The sequence below is a fragment of the Patella vulgata genome, chromosome 3, assembly GCF_932274485.2.
Source record: "Patella vulgata chromosome 3, xgPatVulg1.2, whole genome shotgun sequence".
Taxonomy (NCBI): domain Eukaryota; kingdom Metazoa; phylum Mollusca; class Gastropoda; family Patellidae; genus Patella; species Patella vulgata.
The window spans coordinates 75728193-75754936 of record NC_065881.2 but is presented as its reverse complement, the minus strand read 5'-3'; the positions used below and the strand labels follow the sequence as shown (position 1 = coordinate 75754936).

At 37.0% G+C, this 26744-nt stretch overlaps 3 protein-coding genes across 6 annotated transcripts; 2 read left to right on the top strand and 1 right to left on the bottom strand.

The window, feature by feature from the left end:
* The first annotated feature begins 5706 nt into the window (after positions 1 to 5706).
* LOC130010273 (uncharacterized) lies at positions 5707 to 9853 on the top strand. The gene is made up of 3 exons (XM_050540813.2): positions 5707 to 5814; positions 7704 to 7779; positions 8295 to 9853. Exons 2-3 carry the CDS (start codon positions 7724 to 7726, stop codon positions 9487 to 9489), a joined length of 1251 nt encoding a protein of 416 aa, XP_050396770.1. The 5' UTR covers positions 5707 to 5814; positions 7704 to 7723; the 3' UTR covers positions 9490 to 9853.
* A 127-nt stretch (positions 9854 to 9980) lies between these two features.
* LOC126815250 (uncharacterized) lies at positions 9981 to 13451 on the bottom strand. The gene is made up of 2 exons (XM_050540812.2): positions 13303 to 13451; positions 9981 to 12232 (listed from the first exon to the last, which is right to left on the bottom strand). Exon 2 carries the CDS (start codon positions 12214 to 12216, stop codon positions 10858 to 10860), a length of 1359 nt encoding a protein of 452 aa, XP_050396769.1. The 5' UTR covers positions 12217 to 12232; positions 13303 to 13451; the 3' UTR covers positions 9981 to 10857.
* A 3246-nt stretch (positions 13452 to 16697) lies between these two features.
* On the top strand, positions 16698 to 26332 carry LOC126815251 (lectin ADEL). 4 transcript variants are annotated; one of them, XR_007677847.2, is made up of 4 exons: positions 16698 to 16744; positions 17800 to 17875; positions 18319 to 21019; positions 22782 to 22917. XR_007677847.2 is itself a non-coding variant. In XM_050540815.1 (4 exons), the coding sequence occupies exons 1-4, from the start codon at positions 20956 to 20958 to the stop codon at positions 25635 to 25637; spliced, it is 726 nt and encodes a 241-aa protein (XP_050396772.1). In that variant the 5' UTR covers positions 20787 to 20955; the 3' UTR covers positions 25638 to 26332. The 4 variants fall into 4 exon arrangements, 1 of the variants encoding a protein (XP_050396772.1); XR_007677846.2 differs by having other exon boundaries at positions 16704 to 16761; XR_007677848.2 differs by lacking the exon at positions 16698 to 16744 and adding an exon at positions 16748 to 16861.
* The last annotated feature ends 412 nt before the right edge of the window (positions 26333 to 26744 follow it).

Here is a 26744-nt window from a genome sequence, read left to right as displayed (position 1 = left end):
ATATTTCAATAACTGCCTATATGAGTTTCCAGATTAGATGGAATTATGAATATTTATTTTTACTTGATGATTTGCTCTATTGATATTATATTGACGGTAGTCTCTGACTTAAATATAGTGCGCAGATCACATTACCAATTATAATGGAATGTGTTTAATGTGTGATTTTGATATCCTTTGTTACGTGTGTGTTGCTAGGCAGGAGAATTTTTCCCGGACAGCGACATTTCTGCCAAATCTTCTCCGACAAATGAAGGCCAAGCTTAAAGATTCTCGATGGTATTTTACGGCCCACGCCGGAATTGGAACTGTACATATATACCTGTTAGGCAAGTTTTCATCAAATAATCAGTTGTCATATTGTTTGGACAAAGACAGTTGTATCCATGACATCCGTTAGGTCTACAAGTACTATGGTCAGGACAGTCCAACTGTGATGAACAAGTATCATATAGTCTTCCTGCTATTTAAAATAGAATTAAAATATATACATGACCAAATGTTAAAATTTCAAATTGGCCCTTTTATCATAGTTGGATCAATTATTGTACGACTAACTAAACTTACTTTTATCTGAAAGTATGACTTTTATAATGAATGAAAAAAAATAAAGTTACTGACTCAAACACATAATAAGCTAACAATAAGATAATTATTACAAATTGTCAAGCAGAATCTGGCCATTTCAATATCAGTGCGTTCCATCCTCGCAAGTTACACAGTAACCACGCTCATTCTAGAATGCTCATCAGCTCATTGTTGTACAATTTGTGTGACCTAAAATATGTTTGACTTGAATATATATGACGTGTCTGCACTATTCACCTACCCGAGTAAACGCCTGTATATATAAACACAGCGATCAATGCAGGCAGCAATATTTTTTTCTGTAAGATTAAAAAAAAACAAAATGTGATTGATGAACACACAACACTACACTTTCATAAACAGCTAAGATTAAAACACCAGAAAGCCTAAATACCCGGTCTCTCCCTGTCTACTATCTTCCATTCGCCCCATACACTCCTCATCTCTAGATTATGTTTACATCTTATTTTGCATTAAATGAACGAAAAAGTACACCTTTTATTACTTGGTTACCCTTTTTGTCAACAGAACATAAATTCATTCAGAAAAATTAAAAATTATTTTTAACTCAATTTTGAAAATGTCAATAGTTAAATGATATTGATATTTAAAATTACTTACCTTGACCATTGTCTCGATACTATATTTCAAATTAGTCCAATTACAAACATTTTTATAATATTTTTATTAAAACGTTTTCTGGATGTTTTGTGTAGTACCTATATACAACTGAAATATGTCAGTATTTGTCTATAAAGGTGACAAATTATTTATTCTGCTAGTAAGCCTTATTGACAAAGTATACTATTTACAATATCGCTGTTTTAGACAAATTTACTTGCTGATTAATATATACGGTTTTATCTTAAAGAAATAGATAATATTTCAGTCGGATTAATATTGTTCAGTAGGAAAGGGAGATAATCATTAACCATAGAGATGTCGAAGTTTCCCTCGTGTCACTTCGAATTCACCTCGAACGCTTTCTTACACTAGTTCATTACACTAATTCTAGTAAGAGCATGATAGATTCTGAATTTTGGAATTTTGGACATATTCTAATAATTCTTTGAATGATCTAAAACGAAATGAAATGGGGTTTAACGTATTACTTTTATGCACCGACTTGGTTAATGAAGACGGGCATACCCCAATCAGTATGCTGTGAGGAAAATGTTGCACGGGGAGCGGTGCCACTCTTTTTGTGAATTCCAACTGCCATGGTTCCTTTTCCGTGTAAGTCAGCGTTTATACGGGACTTCGGTCATGCGCCCCCGACTCCATCCTAGAGTACTGAAAACGGGATAGTCCGGTTAATCTACGTTAAATTTAGGGCAAGATTTCTTGGTTCAGTTATGTTTGTGGGATCATCCCCTACAACATATCCAAAGTTCTCTGATTTTCGGTCCGGGAAAGGGCCTAATTTGAATAAATTCAAAATGGCCACCAAATGTATCGTTTGGAGTCGTACGTAACTAACGTACGGAAATTAAATGGTAGCTGGCTTTTTTTTTTCGCACGTATACAGTGAATGGCCATTTTGCTCAGTAATCCCAGCCAGAATTTGGCTATTTTTTTAAAATTGCGTTAAAGTTTTAAATTCTTGTTTAGAACTGAAATAAATAAACTTTTAGTCAATCCCCACGCTAAAAACATTAACAGAATTGATTGTGTATATCTAAAATAGACACGACCGAAGCACAAAATAGTGCCAATATGCCGACGTCAAATCTAGAGTTGTAGATGATGTTATTTTTGTGAAAAATCATTTGAAGAAGCGATAAGACGTTCTGTACGGATTATACAGTCCTAAAGGCTGGAAGAAGGCTATTGTTTACAATGTAACATTATGTCTTGTAATGTTGATAATGATCATAATGATGGTGTTAACTTGTTTGTTGATGTGACCTCATGACCTGTGACGTTTAGATAACGTCATATGGATATCATGGCTATTCACTGTGCCAGAGTCACTTCTCTGCAGGTAGGGTGAGTCTGTCGTTCAGATTGCTTTGGAGTCTCATAAATCCCTTAATATTCAGTTTTCGCCGTATAAATTTATTACAGATAGAAACATGACCCCTACAAGTTATGGGAATATCTTGTTAGAAAGGGTCTAATTTACATAAATTCAAAATGGCCGCCAAATGTACCTTTCGAGTCTCATAACTCCTTTGAAGATGCATTATGGGAGATTAGATAAAGAGCTGACAGTTCTGACTATAATAGTTACAAACATATTTAATGTAAAGGGAATTTACTGAAAATTTCAGCCAAATTGGTCCACTATGAACCGAGATTGTAGCGATTGAATTTTCGGCCTAGCCTCGATCATCATTACTATAATGAACTTTCTCGGCCAATGCAGGGATCGAACACGCGACCTCACGGCTAGCGAGCCAGCCTCTTCCCCCCTTAGCCACCGTGGCATCATCATGAATGGAAGTCGAACAGCAAATCGGAACCTAATCCAATAAACATCGCAGGCTAGCCATGACATCGAGAGTTGATTATGGTCTGGATAAGTTAATTAATGTCTAATTAATTATTTTAGAGAACATTTCAGGCCCGAAGAAAGACCAGTAATAGACAGAGTTAGCTCTTGCATAATGTATGTTTAATATGGAGTATGTTTAACATGACGTCATAATGTCTTATTCAGTATAGCTCATACCCAGATGGTCGACCCATTACTAGATGCTGTTAGGTAATGTTGTGACAATAACACCTATCGGTAGCTGATTGGCTAACGTTTCTAGCCAATCGGAGTATAGTACTTTTCGCGGTTGGGCATCTGCATTCAGTTAAACATGGGCAACTGACTTGGACAACTAGTTGCTTTGAGTTGTAAGATGCTTGGGTCGACCTTTTTCAGTTGCATTCAATTGAAGTCAGCTGCACCCATCTGAGGGTTTAAGATAGATGTGGTTTGATTATTAGATCTTCTTTAGGTCAAAGCCCAGCTTCAACGGAGCGGGGCCCCTACCGCTAGAAAAAGATTATTTTATATCCTTTGGAATGGCACGCATGACCTTTTGAATGTCACGCATGCGTAACATACAACCAAATGGTTTGCAACACTATATGAGCGATCGCGATCGCCTACGTCACGGGTTTCGGCCAATCACAGACAAGCTTGAGGGATAGCGGACTCACCCAGTCTCCACCAATCGCGACTCTAGACCGACGAGTGGGACATTCATCTGGAATTTAATAGTTTTTTTTCTCGTTTTACCGTGAACCGCGGCGCCCTGGTCCCGGGCCCATTTGGCCCATGCCTAAGCTGGGCTATGCTTTATATATAGGGATGATTGTGAATAAATGACCCGAATTTAAAAAATAAAGCAAAGGAGCGGAGTTTAACGTCTCGTCAGTACCGAACTTCGAGACTAACCCACGGTCTCAAAATAATAGAGAGAGAGAGAGAGAAATGGAGTTTAACGTCCACTCGACACAAACTAGGTCATTTCGGGACTAACATATGGTTTAATTTTATTTCAATAATTCGCTTGCGCGTAGGGGTCTTTAGCAGTGGGAGGAAACCGGAGGATCCGGAGAAAACCCACGAGGTTGGACAGGCGACCCTACTCCTTGTCACGTACAACCGGGGATTCGAAACCACACCAGTTGACTCAATGACGGACTTTATGATACAGCGTGCACACGCTAACCATTCAGCCATCCAACCCCCCTCTCAAAATAATCATATGTTACTCTTTTTGTAAGATCATGTATGTCTGGACATATCTCTGGATATCGTTGTTTCCACCAAGTATTTTTCTAATTCCGACTGTTATTTGCACGCATTTGCACCTCGTACCATGAGAAAGACCAGACAGCACTGGTTTATTAAATATCCCGAGATTATTTTCAGTTTACCAGTCGAACCCAGGGATATTTTAGACGAGAATCTAGTGCCGGTACGACCCCCATTTGACAACAACGAGTTCAATATATATATAAATTTTCAGATTTTGATAACAATTAAATGTAACATTTAAAAGTACATAGACCAAATCTTTGACCATAAATATCTCGTATGGGGGAAGAGCTATAATCATAATTTCACCTGGAATCAAACTGTAACTATCGGACCACACGTAGTTTGTTTGTCTACCAAGATCTCAGCATCCAATGTGAGAGGAGTCATGAAATTCTTTGTTTTTAACGGAAATTAAGTTTTATTTTCAAATGTAATGTCATAATATACAAATTCCAGTATAATAAAGAAAAGCTGATTATTATTGTTATATATACAAAACATTTACATGTACATCAATTTGATAATGTCGGTTTATATTTGAACAAACGGTTGCCATGCAAGATAAAATCCAGGAGTAAATTGACAATAAGTAGCTGCAATTTTTATAATGCCTGGGAGGGGGGGGGGGGGGGTACCACAAAATCTCTGAAGTGTAAGGATTTGGAAAGATAAATAATATCTGGGTTATGAGGGGGATTTTGCCCGGACAGCAGCACTACGGCCTACTCTTATATCGTATTCCAACAGCCAAGGGATTTTTTTACGTGTACGCCAGTGTGTAACGGGACCTTGTTTTTCGTCCCATCTGGACGACTATACGTTGTCCCGTGCCAGGCCCTCTGTTCTGTACCACTGATAAGGTTAAACCATGCAGGAAAATCTGGATGAACTTTCTTGGTCCACCTGACATCCAGGTTAGCGAGCCAACGCCTTACCCACCTAGCCACCGTGGATCCCAGGTTACCAAAAGGGGCTGATTTTATACATGCCTATACGAATCAACTAAAAGACATTTTCTATCACAAAACTGATCCAAGCTAAAAGACCTATAAAATGATGGTAATTACTTTAAATAAATAAGTTTATATTTGATAAATATCAATTCAAAAGAGCAAATGAAATCTCTGTATCTCTGTAGAAAGTGTGTCATTAATACTTTTCAGATACTATCAAATTATTCGGTGAATTCCCCACCCTATTTGGATCAATGAAATACATCCACGTCACATTCTATTTATATCCCAATAATCTGCCATCCGCATGACGTTTATAGGTATCAATTTTTCGGTGAATTCCCCGCCCTATTTAGATCAATGAAATACATTCACGTCACGTTCTATTTATATCCCAATAATCGTCCATAGTCATGACGTTTTATGCTATGGATTGTACATGTACTATATTAATTTTTATACTCCAGGTTATAGCGGAATTCAAGCCATACAGGTGTGTCAAGAATACAGGTGACTATAAGCTAACAAGCCAACAGTGAGGCTGATGTCCCCCGCCGAAATAGGAAAATAATTAGAGGACACATATAAATTTATCACAAATTATCTTTTACAAAGTATTGAACAATCAAACAGTATATCTTTACTTATAGTCTAACAATCAAAGTAGGAGAGTTATTGTTTTCCAAAGTCTCGACCAATCAAATTGCGTATCGCTCTGCTTACCCTGAGCAGAAAATGCTCATTATCAAACTTAGTCAAGGTATTACTGTAATGAAACTATACACCAAGTTTCATCAATCTCACTTAATTAGAACTAAAGTTATCGTGTCCCAAAGCATCAACCAATCAAATTGCTTATCTCTGCTTACCCTAAGCGGAAAATGCTCATCTTCGAACTCCATCAAGGCATTGACCTAATCAACACATACACCAAGTTTGAACATTCTAGCTCAATTAGGAAGAGAGTTATCGTGCCCCAAAGTATCAACCAATCAAATTGCTTATCTCTGCTTACCCTAAGCGGAAAATGCTCATCTTCGAACTCCATCAAGGCATTGACCTAATAAACACATACACCAAGTTTGAACATTCTAGCTCAATTAAAAGTTATCGTGTCCCAAAGCATCAACCAATCAAATTGCTTATCTCTGCTTACCCTAAGCGGAAAATGCTCATCTTCGAACTCCATCAAGGCATTGACCTAATCAACACATACACCAAGTTTGAACATTCTAGCCCAATTAGGAAGAAAGTTATCGTGTCCCAAAGCATCAACCAATCAAATTGCTTATCTCTGCTTACCCTAAGCGGAAAATGCTCATCTTCGAACTCCATCAAGGCATTGACCTAATAAACACATACACCAAGTTTGAACATTCTAGCTCAATTAGGAAGAGAGTTATTGTGTCCCAAAAAGTGTGACGGACAGACAGACAGACAGACAGACAGACGGACGAACCCATTTTAATAGTCCCCTGCTTTCTTCGAAAGGCGGGGGACAATTACAAGTTATCCTATTTTACTGTTATTTAAAAGGCTTTTTTTTTATCGAACCATAGTCTCGTCGATTGGGATAGATCTGCAAATATCCAACAATCATCACAGGTGAAAGAAACACGTTCGAGTCTTGATTACATCGCGATTATTCTCACATGAGAATAGACTGTATCCCAGCTTTGATTATTTGATTATTTGCGATCTTTACAACTTGACTGATGGAAAGCAATCTAGTTCGTGTCGTAAATTGATTCTTTATGGTTACAGTTAAATAGATTTAATTGCTACCCACACAAAACTCAGAACAATTTAAAACATGGTTTATTTTCTGGAACCGGGCTACGATTCCCTTTTCGCCTTGAAATGTACGCACTTTCAGAGAGAGAGCGAGAGAGAGAGAGGGGGAGAGAGAGAGAAACTAGGTCATTTCGGGATTAACATATGGTCCAATTTTATTTCAATAATTCGCTTGCGCTTATGGGTCTTTAGCAGTGAGGGAAACAGGCGGACCAAGAGAAAACCCACGAGATTGGACAGGCGACCCTACTCCTTGTCACGTACAACCGTCACGTACAACCGGGGAATCGAAACCACGCCAGCTGGAATCAATGACAGGCCTTATGATGCAGCGCGCACACGCTAACAATTCGGCCATCCACTCCCCGTACGCAGTTTTGAATAAAAGTATTCATATTACTGGCCTATTTGGCAGGCAATATACTGGCTTTATTACTTTCCTCTTATTTGGGACGATATTTTCAAAAGTCATGAACTCACTCACAATGCGTGCTAGTGCATACGAATTATCAAGTTGCGAACACGCTGTTTTTTTTTTTATTATTCTCTTATATTTACAAATTTGACAATTATTAACTTATTTTACCTTTCATCTTGTTTTACAGATAATATTTAAATTGCCTAAATGTTTAGAAAATTGCGAAGACGTTTTCGCCGGAAACCAAACCAGACTGAGCAAACGTAAGTCATTATAATGTGAGGATGATCTCCTTTCATCTACTTTCCGATTTCTAATTTTCAACTATAAAAAACGAAAGGAAATAGGATCTGTGTTTTTAATCCGATTGATCATTTTCAAATTTGAATATTCTACATGTAATTATTTATTGAATAGATCTGTAACTAAAGATAGGGTTGTTGGATGGCTGAATGGTTAGCGTGTGCGCGCTGTATCATTGGGTCGCCTGTCCAACCTCGTGGGTTTTCTCGGGGTTCTCCGGTTTCCTCCCATTGCTAAAGTCCCTTACGCGCATGCAAATTATTGAAATAAAATTAAAACATGTGTTAGTCCTGAAATGAACTAGTTTGAGTCGAGTGGACGTTAACCCTCTCTCTCTCTCTCTCTCTCTTTATTGCTGATGGAAGCTTTCGAATGAGCTGCAATAGATGACTTTATTTATCAATATTTTATCAATAGAGTTATCAATATCAGTGTGCACCATATTCAGAGAGATTTCATTTGATATATATTTCAGATCTCCAAGAAGTCTTTGTAATGCCGCTTGTCACCGTAGCTTAATGCAAGGTGGATTTCCAGCGTTTAAAATCGAGTTTAAAAAACTTCTACGGTTATACCAACCAGACAACATAACAGACAACAGATTTATACGAACAGTTGTTTACGCTTGTGAACATACCTATCAGACTCAAAACTTTGATGATTTCAAATGGCTAGTACTCAAAATCAATAACCTCGATGGATTAATGAAATTATTTCATGAATTGTGTGAACTTGGTATAACAGTTTATTGTGAATATATATTATCTATATACAGTCAATTTCAATATCGTGATATTTCTGACGTAGTTTATTACGCAGTGGAATCGTGCGATGACGTATGTATATTGTATTTCGTGTGTGAATTATCTATTAATAAACCAGAATTGGGTATCGATATTAACAAACGATCTGGTGCCGATAATTTTACACCTTTTATGAAAACTATCAAGAATAACAAATATAAGCACTGTTTAGTTTTAATTGAGTATGGGTGTGAAGTGAAATTGTTGAGGGAAAATGAAAAACCAATTTTCTCATGGGAGGAACTATTCCCTTGTTTTTTTGGGCCAAACCTCAATTACCAACAAAGATTTGAAAAGGCTGGTGTACGTTATCTGCAAATGTTTATTGACTCCGGAACAGATTTAGGAATAGGCGATATAAATGGGAATACAATGTTGGAATTAGCTCTTGAAAAACAGGTGTTGGGGTTGGCGATCTTTCTATTACGTAACAATTTTCCTATAACTGATAAGTGTTTTGTTATTCTCAATAAATATTACTTGCCTAAAAAAACAGAAGACTATAATGGTGGTAAATATATAGAATTCCAAAAACTATACATAATATACTTGGTATCATTGTTCAGCCTTAAGTTAAACTTTGTCAATGGATTGGATGCTGTTCTATGTTGTACGTATAGGTCAGTACATTCAATTATAGGCATGGATCGCTTTATTGAAGAATTCAACAGTTTACCAAGTTTGTTCAGTAGCATGACTCTTAAAGAGCGATGTAGATTAAAAAGACGTTCTACTTTGGGAGTTCGTGTTAATTTCGAAGCACCAATGGAGAAATTGGAGTTACCAAGATGTCTTTTGGAATATATTTTAAATAACGGCTGGGATGATTTGTCCAAACGCTTAAAGACCCGCAAGATGGTTTTCTGAAGTGAGAGTTTTACATCATTACTCTTACCACGAGTAACTGGGTGAAGTGGATATTTAATGTGTGTCAAATTTGTATAATATTTTGGTCGTTTAATCATATCTTATTGTGGGGGATATATCGACTATAGTAATTACAACTCAAAGATCATACGAAAGTTACGCTGTATGTCTAGAATTAGCTCGGCTTTAGAATAGTACATTGAAGACTACGAGGTTCTTAGTGACCGAGACTAGGAGCTAATTGACCGACATAATTCAACGATTTTATTCGAAAACCCTATGTATAGTTAGGGAGTTTTGAGGAGTGTTTATTCAGCTTCGTAGAAAACACTTAAGGGTATAGAGTCAACTATTTTAGGGTAGATGTCCATTATAAAATACCTTTAAAGAATAAATCTAATAAACAAAGTAAGGCACATATTAGTTCTCCGTGGTTACTTTTATTCTCAACTGGGTGGAATGGAATCCTTTTAGGTCTTTCAGAAATAATTTAAGATGAATCAGAATGGCTGGAGTTTTCAGATGCTGAGACTGAATATACTGAACAGTAAGAGAAACGTCGCACTGAATTAGACAATAAAAGATCTTTATTTTGAGCTTTGACATTTATAACAAAATTCATTTTACAATAATTCAAACGAATAAATTGAGTTTTTGGCGGTGATTACAATGTTTTGGAATGTCCCAAGAACAGTTCAGACACAGTTTCAATTCACGTAACGCCAATAGTGGATATGGCCCCCACGAGCGTTCATGGTAGAAACACATCTCCTATATTTCTAATGGGTTGAAATGAAATGGGATTTAAGGCCTGCTTTTCTGCACCTCAGGGAGATTTTGCCCGGATAGTGGCTCTATACGGTCTACTCTTGTTTGAATTCCAACCACCAAGGGTTATTTACGTGCACGTCAATGTGTACCTCGGTTTGTCGTCCAACCCGAACTACTATAGTCGTTCGGTATGCACGTAAGCAAACCCTTAACAGTTAGCATTCGAACTAAAAGTAGGCCACAGCATCGAAGTATGAGTACAATTTCCGTACTAGCGTATGTCCGTCTTCATTAGTCTAGTGGGTGCCGTAAAGTAGGACGTTAAACCCCAGTTGATTTCCTTTTTATTTTGTGTTTCATCGTTTATTGTTTATTTGAATCATTTTAAGCCCGACTTTAGCTGCAGCAAAATTCGTTTCTCATTTGGTCAATCTGTGTTAAAATATCCCGACGGCTATGCAAATGTTCCTTAAAATCCAATAAAAATCCTATACCAGAGAGGAGGTGACACCTCCCACCTCCTCATAGGGTTAAGTAGGGTGAGATAAATCAAACACAACACCACGAGGAATATACAATAGGTTTATAGTATACAAACTATAGCCGTAGGTCATAATCCATGAGATATCTAAAAGAACGCATTAGTGGGATGGCGACGCATGGTGGTGTTTCAACAGCCTCTTTCCATTTCCCATGAATACAGTCTGACCGTTCTGATAAATCTGATCCAGTCAACATATAGAGCGGACGAACTTGCATTTTATCATTCACAATAAATTCCAAAAGCACAGAAGGCAAACCCAGACTCTTCATTTTTGATTCTGAATGAATTTGGAAACCTAGAGCAGAACGTATAGTTAATCTACATCGTTCTTTAAGAGTCATTTGACGGTGATGCTGACACAAAGACTTGAACTCGTCAATCGGTGTCTCCATCATTTCCTGAAGGCTTACAATCTGAGTTTTATTGGTATGTTCCACAAAGCCCACATTGCCACTGTTAAATGCTACCCAGTATATAATGTTAACATATGCAGGAACACTTTTAACCAGTGATTCATAGGTAAGTTTAACCCATTCGCTTTTAAGCACAGCATAGTGCTCGTTCAAAATAGCAATACACTTATCAGTTATAGGAAAGTTATTAAAAAGTAAAAATCTTGAACGGCTAAAGTCTAACTTTATCAGGGCTAATTCAAGTAAAGAGTGGCCATTTATGTCTGGCATCCCTAAATCTATTCCTGAATCAATCAGAACCTGAACTAATCTAGTCATAATGGTTTCATGATATCTACCTTCTGTTAAAATAGGAAATAGTTTATCCCAAGAAAAACGTGACTGTTTTTTTGCTGCGCATAATTTTAGGTCACATCCATACTTCATTAAGATTAAAACTTGATCGTGCTTGTATTTTGATATCGCGTTCATGAAAGGTGTAAAACCATCATCATCTCGTTTGTTAATATCAATCCCAAACTCTGCCTTTTTAACTGATAAATCACACAAAAATTCGAGAGTCTTTGGTGAAAGACACGACTGAATGGCAAATTGGACCACATTAGAAATATCATTATCTTGGCTGTAAACTGATAGTATACATTCACAACAAACACTCAAGTTTATTTCAAACAATTCGTTATCAAGGGGAATATGACACAATGTTTGAAACAATGTAAGAATTGCAACAGGATCTTTGATTGTGGATACTAACCATTTGAAGTCATCAAAGTTTTGAGTTTTGTATATATATTTATAAGAACAAATTTTTGTTAGACTGAGCTGCCATTTAGCTATGTCATCGGTTTGGTTTAGTGAAATAAGCTTGAGGAACATTTCTTTAAACGAAAGGAAATCTACATTTTCCATAAGGCTGTTTTGACACTTCCGATATAGCTTTTTGGCAGAGTGTCTTCGGCTTGATTTACTTTGAACAAAGGATTTGAGTCTTCTGAACATACTGGATGAAGATAATCTAAAAGTATAAAGAGAAAAATTCAATAATATTACACTACAAAAAGAGAATAAAAATACACACCAGTTCTTTGTATAGTAATCTAAATGATTAAATCCAAAATCCTAGGTTAGATGCAAATTCTCTCTCTCTTTCTCTCTCTCTCTATCTCTCTCTCTCTCAAAGCTAGTGTCCCCTACCTCGACCACGATTACTACCCGGTCTTGACTAATATTTATGGGAACACTATAATTGGTGACACACGAATCGAATGGTAACGTCACGATAAGGCGAAATAGGGGCGAGGAAGCAATATCTTCTGGGACTATTCTGGTAAAATACTCTACAGACTGAAGTTTTTAATCAATTCTTATATCCTTCATCTATTTGTTGACTGGTTGCTGTAAAGGGAATATGCTGAACATGTCAGTCAAATTGCTCCACTTTGAACCGAGAAACTATCGATTGAATTTTAGGACTAGCCTCGATCATCATTACTAAAGCCGGTACGATAAAAACATAGTCTCGATTATGCAGATCGGATTCAGCAGATCGGATTCAAATCCAGTGGAAATCCAACACATAAGATGGCATCGAGAGTTGATTAAGGTCTTTTCATGTTAATAAATATCTAATTAATAGTTATATAACATTTCAGGCATAAAGAAAACCCTACAGTAGACAGATTTAGCTCTTGCATAATGTATGTCTAAGTGTAAATAGCTGTACGTTTTTAATAAATTGATTGCAATGTTTACATTATGCATTATGTATATTCATGATGAAAATTTCGGATAAAGATTCATATTATCATAAAAGGTTTAATTAAATGTGAAATACTTCAACTTGTTTCCAATTACATATCAGATAAAAACAACATGTTTGATAGACTGGAAAACTTTCATTCTAATGTTTTATCCCACTACTGGTATCCCACTAGGTTCTGTACTTAGACCGTTGTTTTTTCTTATCTATATAAATGATACATATGAACGTCTAATCAGTACCATTATATTATTTAAAGATATACGTCAACTGTTTCTATTTATCTATCAACTATTAACCAAGAGTCTAAAATTAAGAAAACATACCTTTTCCACAGGTTTTTGTAGGGTATACAGTAGTACACAAACAATATTCTATATGTAGACTCGCACTGATCATATTGCTAATGTGTTATAAATATATAATGGCGTCTTCATAGACTATATGAATAGTAACTGACGGTGTTTATTAGATATAGTTTACGACATTCAATATCTACAACAACCACCCTATTCAAATGTAATCATGCATATACTGGAAAGTATTCATGTCGTTATTGTTCTTCTTTTGTGCTGCAGTATACTTCAATGTTATCAACTAATATTTAAGCAATACTGTAATACAGTGTATTCTAGAAATTTGTCACATTAAGGATCAATTTATTTAGATCAATGAAATTAATATCTCAATAATCATTCATATACTCATGGGTTACACGATGTGTCTCCCTTGCTTTATATGAGATATATTGGAAATTATTATTTTAGCTGAATTCAGATCACACACAGATAAGATGGACAGGTGTTTTGATGTTTTTACAAAATCGAGAAGACTTTCCAACGGTGACTAAGTGGGTAAGACGCTGGCTGTTGAGATTTTCCCCGGCGTGCTTCCTCCTTGTCAATGATGCAGGGCGGAGGGTCTGACAAGGACAGTGTCTAGTCGTTCGGATGGGACGAAAACCGATGTCCCGTGTACATTGGCGTGCACGTAAAAGATCCCTTGACAGTCTTTCGTTTGATTAGAGCTAATTCCACTAAGCAATGCTTTAATGGAAGCAAATTTCCGTCCAAATTATGACTGGTCAATAGTCCGATTAACAAACAATAGCTAACTGCGTAAGAACATGATTACGCTTTTGACAAAGCTCCAAATTGGATCAAATATGTTTACATAACGTTATGCCCAATTAACCAGTGCATAGCAGAATATTGCAGAAAAGCTAATTGCGTGACAAACGAGACTATCAACACATATGCAATGTAAACAATACTGTATGAAGAGGAACAAGACTTTCGTCGTTTTTAATACCTAAATCACCGTCCAAAGTTTTAGAGAAGACCCTAGATTAAACGAAGGGATGTCATGTAGCTCAAGTATCAGAAGACAATCCAGCAATGGGCAGAGAGACCATTGCTTCGGGAATATGACTGTATGGCGTATGCCCGTCTTCATTAGCCCAGTTCGGAGCAGAACAGTAGGACGTTGAAATTCATTTTATTTCATTTTCCAACTAGAAGCAAAACAGGCATGATAAAAAGTAAGTCATTATAGAGAAAGAACGCTTCCCTTTGATCTTACTCCCGATTTATATAATAGATGATTTTATTAACATCGAAGTACAATTTTTAAAACATTGTAGTTAAACGTGTGCATTATGCAAGAGCTAGATATACCTATTTCGGGTCTTTTTTTCTGAATTCTAATGTTACATAAATATTTAGACATTTATTTACATGACAAGTCCATTATGGATTCTCTAGATTATCTGCACAGTGAGTACAAGGTAGGCTCGCTAAACTAGAGATCCCTGACAAGGGACTAAATATAGTCGTTCGGGTGGCACAAAAAAAGAGGTCCTGTGTATACATTGGCGTGTATGTAAATGAACCGTTGACAGATTGAATTTGTCCGGGCAAACTTTCGCTCATAGCAAACTGCATGGACCGAGAAAATTCATCGGGATTTTCCAGTGTGGTTCCTCACTTGTCAGGGATGTAGAACGGAAGGCCTGGCAAAGGACTACGTATAGTCAAGCAGGTAAAAAAGAGGTCTCGTGTATACATTGGCGTGTACGTAAATGAATCCCTGGCAGTTTGAATTTGTCCGGGCAATATTTCCCTCTTACCTCACAGCATGGCGTATGCCTGTCTTCATTAGCCCAGTACTAGCAGAGTATTAGGACGTTAAATCCCATTCCATTTCATTCCAGCTGATGATATGGAATAGATTAGAACACCCTCACGATGTTATTGGTTAACGTGAAAATGAATGTCTTTCAATAAAAGTACTGACAATCGAGATTTCATTTATTGTCATAGCAACGACACTTGACAATCAGCTATTTCTTGTCAAACCTTCACAGACTCATTACTTCGCTTATAATACAGTACTTTGACTGGAATGTTCAATACAGTATATTCATTTTTCAGCACCTACTTTTGAACTATAGCGAGAACGGCTAATTCTTTTAAATATTAACTGATACCATTTGATATCTTTTTGCGGTGGCTAAGTGGATAAGACGCTGGATGGCTAGCCTGGAGGCCGGGTGTTTGATCCCTGCATTGGCCGAGAAAGTTCATCCAGATTTTCCGGCGTGGTTCCCCCTTGTCAGTGATGCAGGACGGGAGGGCCTGACAAGGACAGCTGTCTAATCATTTGGATGAGACGAAAAACCGAGGTCCCGTGTTCACATTGGCGTGCACGTAAAAAATCCCTTGACAGTTGGAATTCGATATAAGAGTAGGCCGTAGTGCCACTGTCCGGGCTAAATGTCCCTCATAGTACACCGTGTTGCGTATGCCCGTCTTCATTAGCCCAGTTCGGAGCAAAACAGTAGGACGTTAAAGCCATTTTATTTCATTTCATTTGATATCTTTTTCAGTTCCCCAAAAGGGCTGGCTGATGAAACTTGTCAGCGTAGCTTAATAAAGGATGGATTCCGGGCGTTAAGAAATCGAGTTTGAAGAACTTCTCCGGTTATACCGACCAGATAATATAGTAGATAATATCTTTGTATATATAGGAACAGTTGTTGAAGCTTGTGAATATATCCATAGGGTTCGATGCTGTGATGATTTCCAATGGCTGATATACATTGATATACAAAATCAATGACCCCGATGGATTACTGAAATTATTTCATGAAGTATGTGATTGAACTAACCGATGATACACTAAAATAAATGAAATGAAATGGGGCTTAGCGTCCTACTGTTCTGCTCTAACTGGCTTACAGTACATAAAGCTAACAAACAGCGGTATGTGGTTTCTAAAAACATCATGAACTCGACATTTTTTTAGATCCCCCCACAAACACCCTCACACACACACCCATGCCCACTGCAAGCGATATGTTGGTGACGTCATAGAAAGGGTTACGCCGGCATCCAAAACAGACCCTAGACCCCATGGCCAGAAAAGCATAGAGAACTAGTATTATTGATTTATATGTATTAATGCGCTGGGTGGCCGGGTGGCTGGGTGGCCTAACGCAGGCGCTTTCAGTCAGAAAACCAATCATTAAGTCCCCTCCCTCTCTCTCTCTCTCTCTCTCTCTCTCTCTCGTTAAACTATTGCTCGGTGAATTCCCCGCCCTATCCAGATCAATGAGATATATTTACGCCATGTTCTATTTATATAACAATAATCATTCATAGTCATGGGTAACACTATGTTTATCCCTTGCTGTGATATGACTTTAGTACTATACTAATTTGTATACCTCAAGTTTATAGCGGAATTCAGGTCTCACAAGATTTACAGGTGTGTAAAGAATACAGGTGACTATAAGCTAATCAGAAATTATATTATTTTACTGTTATTTATATCATGTTTGCTGTGCCTATGTATTGGGGTTGATCTGCAAACTAAGTTATAAGGGTAAGTCTTGACTGTCCGGTATTCAATTCTCGGAAGACAAACCACGCGCAAACTGAATTAGAAAATATTTCCACCAATCACCACAGGTGACACAAACATATTAGCGGTCTTGATTACGTCACAATGCTACTCACATGACATTACTGTGAAAGAAATGAAATGAAATGAAATGGGGTTTAACGCCCTACTGTTCTGCTCCTATACTGGGCTAATGAAGACGGACATACGCCATACAGTGTGCTATGAGGGAAATTTTGCCCGGGCAGCGGCACTATCGCCTACTCTTATATCGAATTCCAACTGCCAGGGGATCTTTTACGTGCATTCCAATATATACACGGGACCTCGTTTTTTCGTCTCATCCGAAGGACTAGACAGCTGTACTTGTCAGGCCCTCCGTTCTGCACCACTGACAAGGGGAAACCACGTCGGAAAATACTGTGAAAGAATTCGATTGTAATTTCGATTATTGAACATTGATTAATTGCTTCTAATCTTGCCAAACTCTTAACAACATGGCGGCTTGGTTACAATTGTAATCATATGTCCCATTCTATTCGTTTTTATATTTTAATGAAATTAATTGCTACCGAAGGCTTTGTCCTGCACCAAGCCCATAACACATTCATGGTCTGAAACGTGTCTACAATTCCGTTTCGCCTTGAAATATATTATTTATAAATCAAACTATTCATAGATCTGTCCTGATTGTGTTGTATCATATTGGGAGGTTTTAGTGCTTGAGCCAGAAAGTACTTGGTGCGTCTCAAGCTGTATTATCCTCGAGGCTTTTGGAAAAAGCCGAGAATTCAGTCCATGAAAACACTCACAATGCGTACGAATTATCAAGTTGTGGACACGCTATTTTTTTTATTATTATCTTATATTTACAAATTTGACCATTATTAACTCATTTTACCTTTCATCTTGTTTTACAGATAACATGTAAATTACAAAAATGTTTAGAAAATGGCGAAGGCGTTTTCGCAGAAACGCAAAACAGAATGAGCAAACGTAAGTCATTATGCAGGGTAGTTGTTCTCCTTTGGTCTACTTCCCGATTTCTTAAAATCATTTTCTTCAGTTCTACTTTTTATAAGCCAACATATCAATGTCAGCGAACTGCCAACCGATACTACAGAGTTCAGGGGTTTTTTTAAACTGATTTTGATCAATTTTCAGAAGTAAAACTTTCTGTCGATTTGGGGTGTTTTCGTAAAGTAGTTTCAGAGTTGTTGTTCCTGACTGATATGAACTGTTGATGAACGTATATGACCATACTCGTACTCAGATAAGTTCTTGAACAATTTTACATCGTCGGAAAGATTTCCGATTATCACTACGTGCTGCTGATTTATAAAGCCATGTTAACACTACAAGTTAAAATTACCATCAGATCAGATTCATATTATAAGTTGCATCGTTTATAGATATATTTCCTATGATATATATTTCAGATCTCCAAGAAGTCTTTGTAATGCTGCTTGTCACCGTGACTTAATACAATTTGGATTCCCAGCGTTTAAAATCGAGTTTGAAAAACTCCTTCGGTTATACCAACCAGACAATATAGCAGACGACAGATTTATACGAACAGTGGTTTGCGCTTGTGAACACACCTATCAGGCTCAAACTTTCGATGATTTCAAATGGCTAGTACTCAAAATCAATGATCCCGATGGATTAATGAAATTATTTCATGAATTGTGTGAATTTGGCTTAACAGTTTATTGTGAATATATATTATCTATATACAGTCAGTTTCAATATCGTGATATTTCTGACGTAGTTTATTACGCAGTTGAATCGTGCGATGACGTATGTATATTGTATTTCGTGTGTGAATTATCTATTAATAAACCAGAATTGGGTATCGATATTAACAAACGATCTGGTGCCGATAATTTTACACCTTTTATGAAAGCTATCAAGAATAACAAATATAAACATTTTTTAGTTTTAACTGAGTATGGATGTGAATTGAAATTGTTGAGGGAAAATGAAAAACCTGTTTTCTCATGGGGGGAACTATTCCCTTACTTGGTTGGACCAAAATGGAAGCATTTCTATTACCCACAAAGATTTGAAAAAGCTGGTGTACGTTATCTGCAAATATTGATTGACTCCGGAATAGATTTAGGAATAAACGATATAAATGGGAATACATTGTTGGAATTAGCACTTGAAAAACAGGTGTTGGAGTTGGCGATCTTTCTTTTACGTAACAATTTTCCTATTACTGATAAGTGTTTTGTTATTCTCAATAAATATTACTTGCCTGAAAAACCAGAAGACTTTGGTGGTAAATATATAGAATTCCAAAAACTATACATAATATACTTGGTATCATTGTTCAGCCGTAAGTTAAACTTTGTCAATGGATTGGATGCTGTTCTATGTTGTACGTATAGGTCAGTACATTCAATTATAGGCATGGATCGCTTTATTGAAGAATTCAACAGTTTACCAAGTTTGTTCAGTAGCATGACTCTTAAAGAGCGATGTAGATTAAAAATACGTTCTACTTTGGGAGTTCGTGTTAATTTCGAAGCACTAATGGAGAACTTGGGATTACCAAGACGTCTTTTGGAATATATTGTGAATGGAATTCATCAAGATACCCCAGCATATATACATACTAACAGGGAATGATTTTTCCAAGCGCTTAAAGATCCCAGTTGGAAACCGATCTAAAAGTAGGCGTAGTACCACTGTAAGGGTAACTTGCCTTCATACTGCATGGTGTCTTAATTTACCCGTTTAGAAAGTAATCTTTATAATATGTAATTATCTTAATCTTCATAGCCCAATGATCTCATAATGTTATTACAAGTATGTCCGTTTGTTATGTATTATGGTAATACGTGACTTAGTTTCTAACCCAAATAGTACAACGCGTTATTTATATATGATTGTAAGTAAATAAAATAAGTTTAAAATTAAGTCAATATTATTTCCAGTAATAGAAGAATTTAGAGTCACAAAGAAGATGTATAATGACAAAGTTGTTAACTATTATTCATTTCAAAATTTAAAATTCTGAATTGATAGTTCTATTGTCATAGTGTGCAACAAACATAATTTATATTTTTGAGGTATACTAACAATTAAATTCCGTCTTCATTAGCCCAGTTCGGAGCAGAACAGTAGGACGTTAAACCCCATTTCATTTCTAACAATTAATTAATTTAATTAAAGCTTAACCCATTAGGTTGCTTTCAAATTGATAATCCATGCGATCCCGTTAAACTGCGGTTGTTACCATGTCTTTGGGTTATAATGCACTCCATTAGAAAAGGATTGCATTCTTTAGTACGCACGCTCATCAAATCTATGATAACCAAAATTAGCATAAAACCCCAGAAAGTCAAGAGGCGTTATCATTATAACCTATTGAAACATTAAAGACATTATGTGTTAACAACCTATTCTTATTATATTGGTAAACATTGCGAGAACAAGTCACAAATACCCTAAGGGTGCGTCGCATTGCCCTAGACAAAATAGGGGCACGTTCTCTCTGTGAAGGAAAGTAACGTAATCACAAGATATACGCGTGATATACAAAAATATGCTATTTGAAAACATGCATTTGAAAAATTTATTCCCGCGGGCTGTTTACTGATTTTATACATATTTTTGTTTCAAATTATTTTTTATGTCTTTTTACATTGTTTTTTTTAACTCTTTTATGGAACCTGTTTTATTTTACTTGGTTATTGTTAAGCGCATCTGAACATTTCGGTGAAAGGGGTGCTATATAAATGTATTAAATAATATTAATATTTGAAAAGAGTTCATTAAATTGAATACTCCAATTCGACTATGTACATTAAACCCCCTTTTCTAAATGAAACCGTCCAAATAATGACCCGAGGACATTTGAGTAGTTTAATATAGCCTGCGTAGAAAAACATTGTAAAGAGAATAAGACACCCAGTGTAGTGATGATAAGGTGAAGGTCATCAAACGACAAGAAAGACGATTTCCAACGGTGTTTAGCGAGTTGTGCAATAATCAAAACAACAGAGTCAGAAGATAGTTTAATTTGCGAACGAAATAATTCCTAAGGTGGGGAGGGAGAGAAAGAGATAATGTACCCGATAATGTTCCTAGTTAAAGCATCAGTCACCTTACTGGCGGTCATCAATTGTTCAGGTAAGAATATGTACTATGGTGGAATGTACATCGATATCATTGGCTTTGCTCGGTGTTGCATGAAGGGGCAATGTTGGTTTCAGCCATTATTACATACATCTGGTTAAACACGTTCCAAATACAGTTTTAACACAGAGATCGTTGCTACGGTAGATGCGCTATGAATATTTAAAGGCTCAATACCACTCTTGTTGTAACTGAATAATATGTCCCAATCTTTATTCTGGTCAACAAATTGTACTATTTTACAAAATTCCAATTAATGGATGATACAAATTTCATCTTAACACACCTTATTTAAAAATTTTGAAAAATTCAACATAATGGTTTGAAAAGTCTAACGTAAACCTTTTCAAATGAAACTTCGATTTAAAAATATTTTCGAACCCTTTGGACAAGTAAAATAGGATGTAATGGATAATTTACACAACAGGTAGGACACTTAAACATCTAGTACTTAGATAGAGATATTATTTATTTTCTGGAGCTTTCAAGCCAGCAAGAGTGTTATTGTCCCTTTAAGGAAACGTAAGAGAGGCAAAAGAAGTGAAAACATGAGTTATCCTTATATATTACTGAAAAATTGAAATGAAATGGGGTTTAACGTCCTACTGTTCTGCTCCTAAACTGGGCTAATAAAGACGGGCATACGCCATACAGTCGATGAGGGAAATTTTGACCGGGCAGCGGCTCTACGGCCTACTCTTATATCGAATTCCAACTACCAAGGGATCTTTACGTGCACGCCAATGTGTACACGGGACCTCGGTTTTTCGTCCCATCCGCACGACTAGACAGCTGTCCTTGTCAGGACCTCCGTCCTGCATCACTGACAAGCGGAAACCATGTCGGAGAATCTAGATGAACTTTCTCGGCCAATGCAGGGATCGAACACCCGACCTCCAGGCTAGCGAGCCAGCGTCTTACCCACTAAGTCACCGTGATCCCCCTATATATTACTGACTGAAGTAACGAGCCAGATACACGGTGGAATTTCATGTCACTGATAAGTCCGCTGAAGACGAATAATTGTTATATGAGACTGTGGGGGGGGGGGGTATCTGACAATTCAAAGAAGGAACAGGGGCATGTCCAGAGGGGGGTGGGGTGGGGCGGGGTCGAGCTCAGCTACATAAAACCCCCTCCTGCAAAAATTCCTGGAGCTGCCCATGAGGAATTGACTGTCACTAGATAAGAGAAAACGAGAAAAATACTGTAGAAAAGGCCCGTGCAATCCCTTGTTTTTATTCATTCTATACTTAATAAACACTTGGCAATGCACGCCATGTCGGAGCAGAAGAGCAGGACGTTAAACCCCCACTCGGCAAACCTCGGTAGATTCTGGTACCCTACATCTAGCTGTAGGGTACTGGAATCTGCTGAGGTTTGCCGAATGGTTAAACCCCTATCATTACACCTGCATTTCCTATCAAGCGTAATGCAGCGTTCGGTTGCAACATGAAGAATCAGGGCAAATTTACCATATGTTGGTCTCCATCCGGTTTCATGTAAATGTAGTGCGGGAAATGACTTGACTTCTTTAATAATTGTTTAAAAAAAAAATAAAAAAACATTAATCCAAACCCTAATAGTAAGTGCAGGAGGACCGTACTACACGCAACACAAAACCTACAAGGTGAAATTGCGGACAAGAGGAAATACATAGACATTGCAAGAAATAAACAACAAATATCAAATCAAGGGAAAGTAGTGCAAAGTGAATTTTTCGCCCCATTGTGATAATATTTTTATTTATTTTCAGGTGTTCATGCTTACTGTGAGAATAACGCAAGTGTAAAGTTATCAAGTTATAAATATAAATATAAAAGTCAGGTAATCGACGATGCTTCTGACATTATTTCAATGACAGTTGACCATAGAATATCTAAAGCAACGTGTGATTATACAGATAGTTATGGTTTCAGAGGAAATAAGGTTTGGGTCGATAATGGTTGTAGAGCAGTTTTCAAGATATGTTATACAAAAGGTAGGTAAACGTCATATTGGGGAGCCGTGGTGGCTCAGTGAGTAATATTATTATGTTTGCTCGCTAAACTGGAGGTCCCGTGTTCGACCCTTGTGTAGACCGAGAAAGTTTATCGGAATTTTCCGACGAGGTTCTCCTCCCTTGTCAGTGATGCGGGATGGAGGGCCTGACGAGGGACAACGTATAGTCGTTCGGATGGGATGAGAAACCGAGGTCCCGTGTACACATTGACAGTTGGAATTCGAAATAAGAGTAGATAATTCCTCATAATAGCACATGATATGACGTATACCCGCAGTCTACATTAGTCCTATCGGTGAATAACAGTGGGATGGTGTATGTTTATTGACAATTTGCAGGCTTGTTTATTAACTCTTCGGAAAGACAAATATCAGTCCAAAAATGGTTCAATTCCGTCCAGTATTTACAAATTCCACCGATCTGTGCTTCACATTATATGTAACACGGCCGCCATCATTAGTTGCTGTGAACCAAATTGATGGGCCCGTGTTAAATCCAATTGAATCTAAGCGGGGAGATTGACGATCGTTGGTATTTTGGGTTTTTTTTCCTGATTAAGTGTTAAATTATTAGCGTGGCTTAAGCCGTGAGAAATTTGATATTTTCCGAAAAATGCAAATGTTACTGAAAATTAACTGAACATTTTGTTCTGAAATAGAATAACTTTATACAATTGACGTTAATAAACCCCACAAGAGTCCTCTATTGCATGTTATTCTCTGGCATAGTGAAGATATGCAATTGTTAAAGGGGGGTAACTACACTAAGTATGAGATTGTATAGACTGCCAATTATCAATTATGACAGGACACATACCCAATACGGCATCGTCTTGTGGAGACGATACCACCTGCGTAACCACTTGGCTACCACCTTTTCATTTTATGTAGAGTTTTGAAAGATTCCGTTCGTATCTTTCAGATGCTGGTGCCTATTGTCAACATAAAACTAGTTTAAGATTATCAAGCAATGGATATCAATATGCAAGTCAGATTCTAGACGATGCTGCCATAGTTACATCAATGAGAGTAAGACACCAAATATCTAAAGCGACATGTGATTACGGTGATAGCTATGGTTTTAGAGGAAGCACTATGTGGGTCAATAATGGTTGTAGAGCTATTTTCAGCGTGTGTTTCCGAAAAGGTGCGTATAGAATTTAGCAACACATGTTCTTGAAGCAACAACCGCGAGTTTTACAATATCTATTGCAGATCCCAAACTTATCGCTACGTTATCTCCCTTAAGCACAGACTTGTGAACGATGAAGACATAAACACACTCAAATCAAACATTTAAACCTTGACATTGAACGAACCCCGAACTTTGCAACTCGATTATCACAGGTAAACATTTTAGCTGTATTCGCGATGGTCGAGGAATCTGAAAGGCTCCCCAGTTGAGTCAGTATCCACTCGAAATTAGAGCCGAAATATGCAGGGTATTACGTGAAGGGCTTGATAAAATGTATGATCAAGGGGAGATCAAGCCCTCTATTGAAGATGCTAGTAACAGTGACATGCACGAATCTGTGTTACCCACTGGGCTTACTTTTTACATTTTCTCGAATCTGTGTTACCCACTGAGATTACTTTTTACATTTGCTCGAATCCAGATACTTCTTATCACATTCTCAATTATTGCTCTTGGCTATAAATAATGATGGGGGTCTTACACGCCTGCACGGTATGCTGTCCCAAATATTCTAATCACGTGTTATTCATAACAGCTGTATTCGTATGTATTTTTAACATAATAACCATTAAGCTATCAAGTACATTCGTACAATCTGTATCTGGATTCCACTCATAATTGATCTCCGCGACATAATGTATTAACCTTTTTTGTTAAACATACATTATGCAGGAGCTAAATCTGCCTATCGCGGGGTCTTTCTTTAGGCCTGAAATGTTATCTAAATTATTAATTAGACATTAATTAACTTATCTAGACCATAATCAACTCTCGATGTCATCCCTAGCCTGCGATATTTACTGGATTACGATCAGATTTGCTGTTCAATTTTCGTTCATGATTTAATCATGAAATGGATAATCGAGACTATGTTTTTTATCGTACCGACTTTAGTAATGGTGATCGAGGCAAGGCCGAAAATACAATTGCTAAAATCTCGGTTCAGAGTGGATCAATTTGACTGAAATTTTCAGCAAATTCTTTTTACATTATCTGGTTTTTAACTATTATAGTGAGAAATGCCAGCTCTTTATATAATCTCCCATAATGTATTTTTTAATTCGAATGCGGACATTGTGTTTTAGCCTTTATGTAAAATCATTTGGATGCTGAGATGGTTTATTATTTTAAACACCAATTAACGATGATTTTCATGTTATTATAAAAATACACATTATTGCTACCAAATATCATCTTTTTCTAGGGACTTCAGTGACTGTTGAGTGTAGCAGCAGAGATTATAAACCTAAAGTTTGTAAAATACCTACCAACGGTGGAAGAGTACTCTCGGTTGTACCAGAAAAACATAAGTCTAGATCACCATGCCTTCCTGGAGATAGTTATTTCCATACCGATAAAGTTATCAGGGTCACCAATGGTTGTCGCGCGGTATTTCGAGTAGGGATTAAAAATTAAAGTCGTCATCTATTTTTAGACATTCTCTTGGCATAACCGTGGTCTGTAGCATATTCTTACTTCCCGTAGCCAAAACAGCTAAACTGACGAAAACCCGAGAACCCGAGTACACATTGGCATGCAACTAAACGAAGCATTTAGAGTTGGAGCGGTTCGAGCCAAAAATAGGACATTAAACCCCATCTCATTCAGTCATTGCTTTGGTCCATGGTTAGTAATGAAACTATGTTACAAAATTGGAATGAAATGGGGTTTAACGTCCACTTAGGCCAGTGTGTACACGGGACATCGGTTTTTCGTAACCATCCGAACAACTAGACAGCTTTCCGTGTTAGGCCCTCCGCCCTGCACCACTGACAAGGGGACGGTGTAACTACGCCGCGATCTCCAGGCTAGCGAACCAGGGTCATACCCACTTAGCCACCGTGTCTCCCGAGATGTTACAGATACGAATATATCAATATGTTGAATCGTGTCCTATTTTATAGATAACGCGATATATATTTGCAATTTTTAACTTGTGTTCAAATGTTTGTGTTCATACAACCGGCTAATTAGGTTTGTACATTAAGATATATATATACACATGTATATTTTAATTTTGTAGATTATAATCAAATTCTTTTTTAAAAAAATCTTTTTTTGTAATTTTCTTTGTATTATTTTATCATGAAATAAAAGAAAAGTGTGCTTGATCTTTGTGTTAAATACTCTCTGATGCATGCATTTCCATACAAGATGTCTTCATGTAGGTTTTGAATCTGGATTTATTTTGTTATTACTATATGTACTCTGTGTGCACCTCGTGGCCAATTACATGTTCTTATCCATCCACCATAAGCAAACAGTCGCCGTGTAATGACATTGCAGCAACTTCTTTAATATTTTTTTTATGCAGAGGTTGTGTGAAAGTACATTTTTAACCAAGATGATTTAATCTGCATTAATTTGGTTATAACAAAATGTATCCTCTCCGTGACTGTTTATTCGGTCTTTTCATCCACCATAAACAAAACGTACTGGAATAATGACACCCCAGCAACTACTGGATCTCATCTTTTGCATCCACTATAAACAAAAGATGTTGCAGATCTTCCCTTTCCATCA

Excerpts from the sequence above, each read along its gene's own strand:
- LOC126815250 (XM_050540812.2), bottom strand. The coding sequence starts at position 12,216 with ATGTTCAGAAGACTCAAATCCTTTGTTCAAAGTAAATCAAGCCGAAGA.
- LOC126815251 (XM_050540815.1), top strand. The coding sequence starts at position 20,956 with ATGTACCCGATAATGTTCCTAGTTAAAGCATCAGTCACCTTACTGGCG. Across the intron at positions 21,020-22,781 it reads GGCGGTCATCAATTGTTCAG|GTGTTCATGCTTACTGTGAG; the intron begins GTAAGAATATGT and ends ATTTATTTTCAG. Across the intron at positions 23,007-23,948 it reads CAAGATATGTTATACAAAAG|ATGCTGGTGCCTATTGTCAA; the intron begins GTAGGTAAACGT and ends CGTATCTTTCAG.
- LOC130010273 (XM_050540813.2), top strand. The coding sequence starts at position 7,724 with ATGTTTAGAAAATTGCGAAGACGTTTTCGCCGGAAACCAAACCAGACT. Across the intron at positions 7,780-8,294 it reads CCAAACCAGACTGAGCAAAC|ATCTCCAAGAAGTCTTTGTA; the intron begins GTAAGTCATTAT and ends TATATATTTCAG.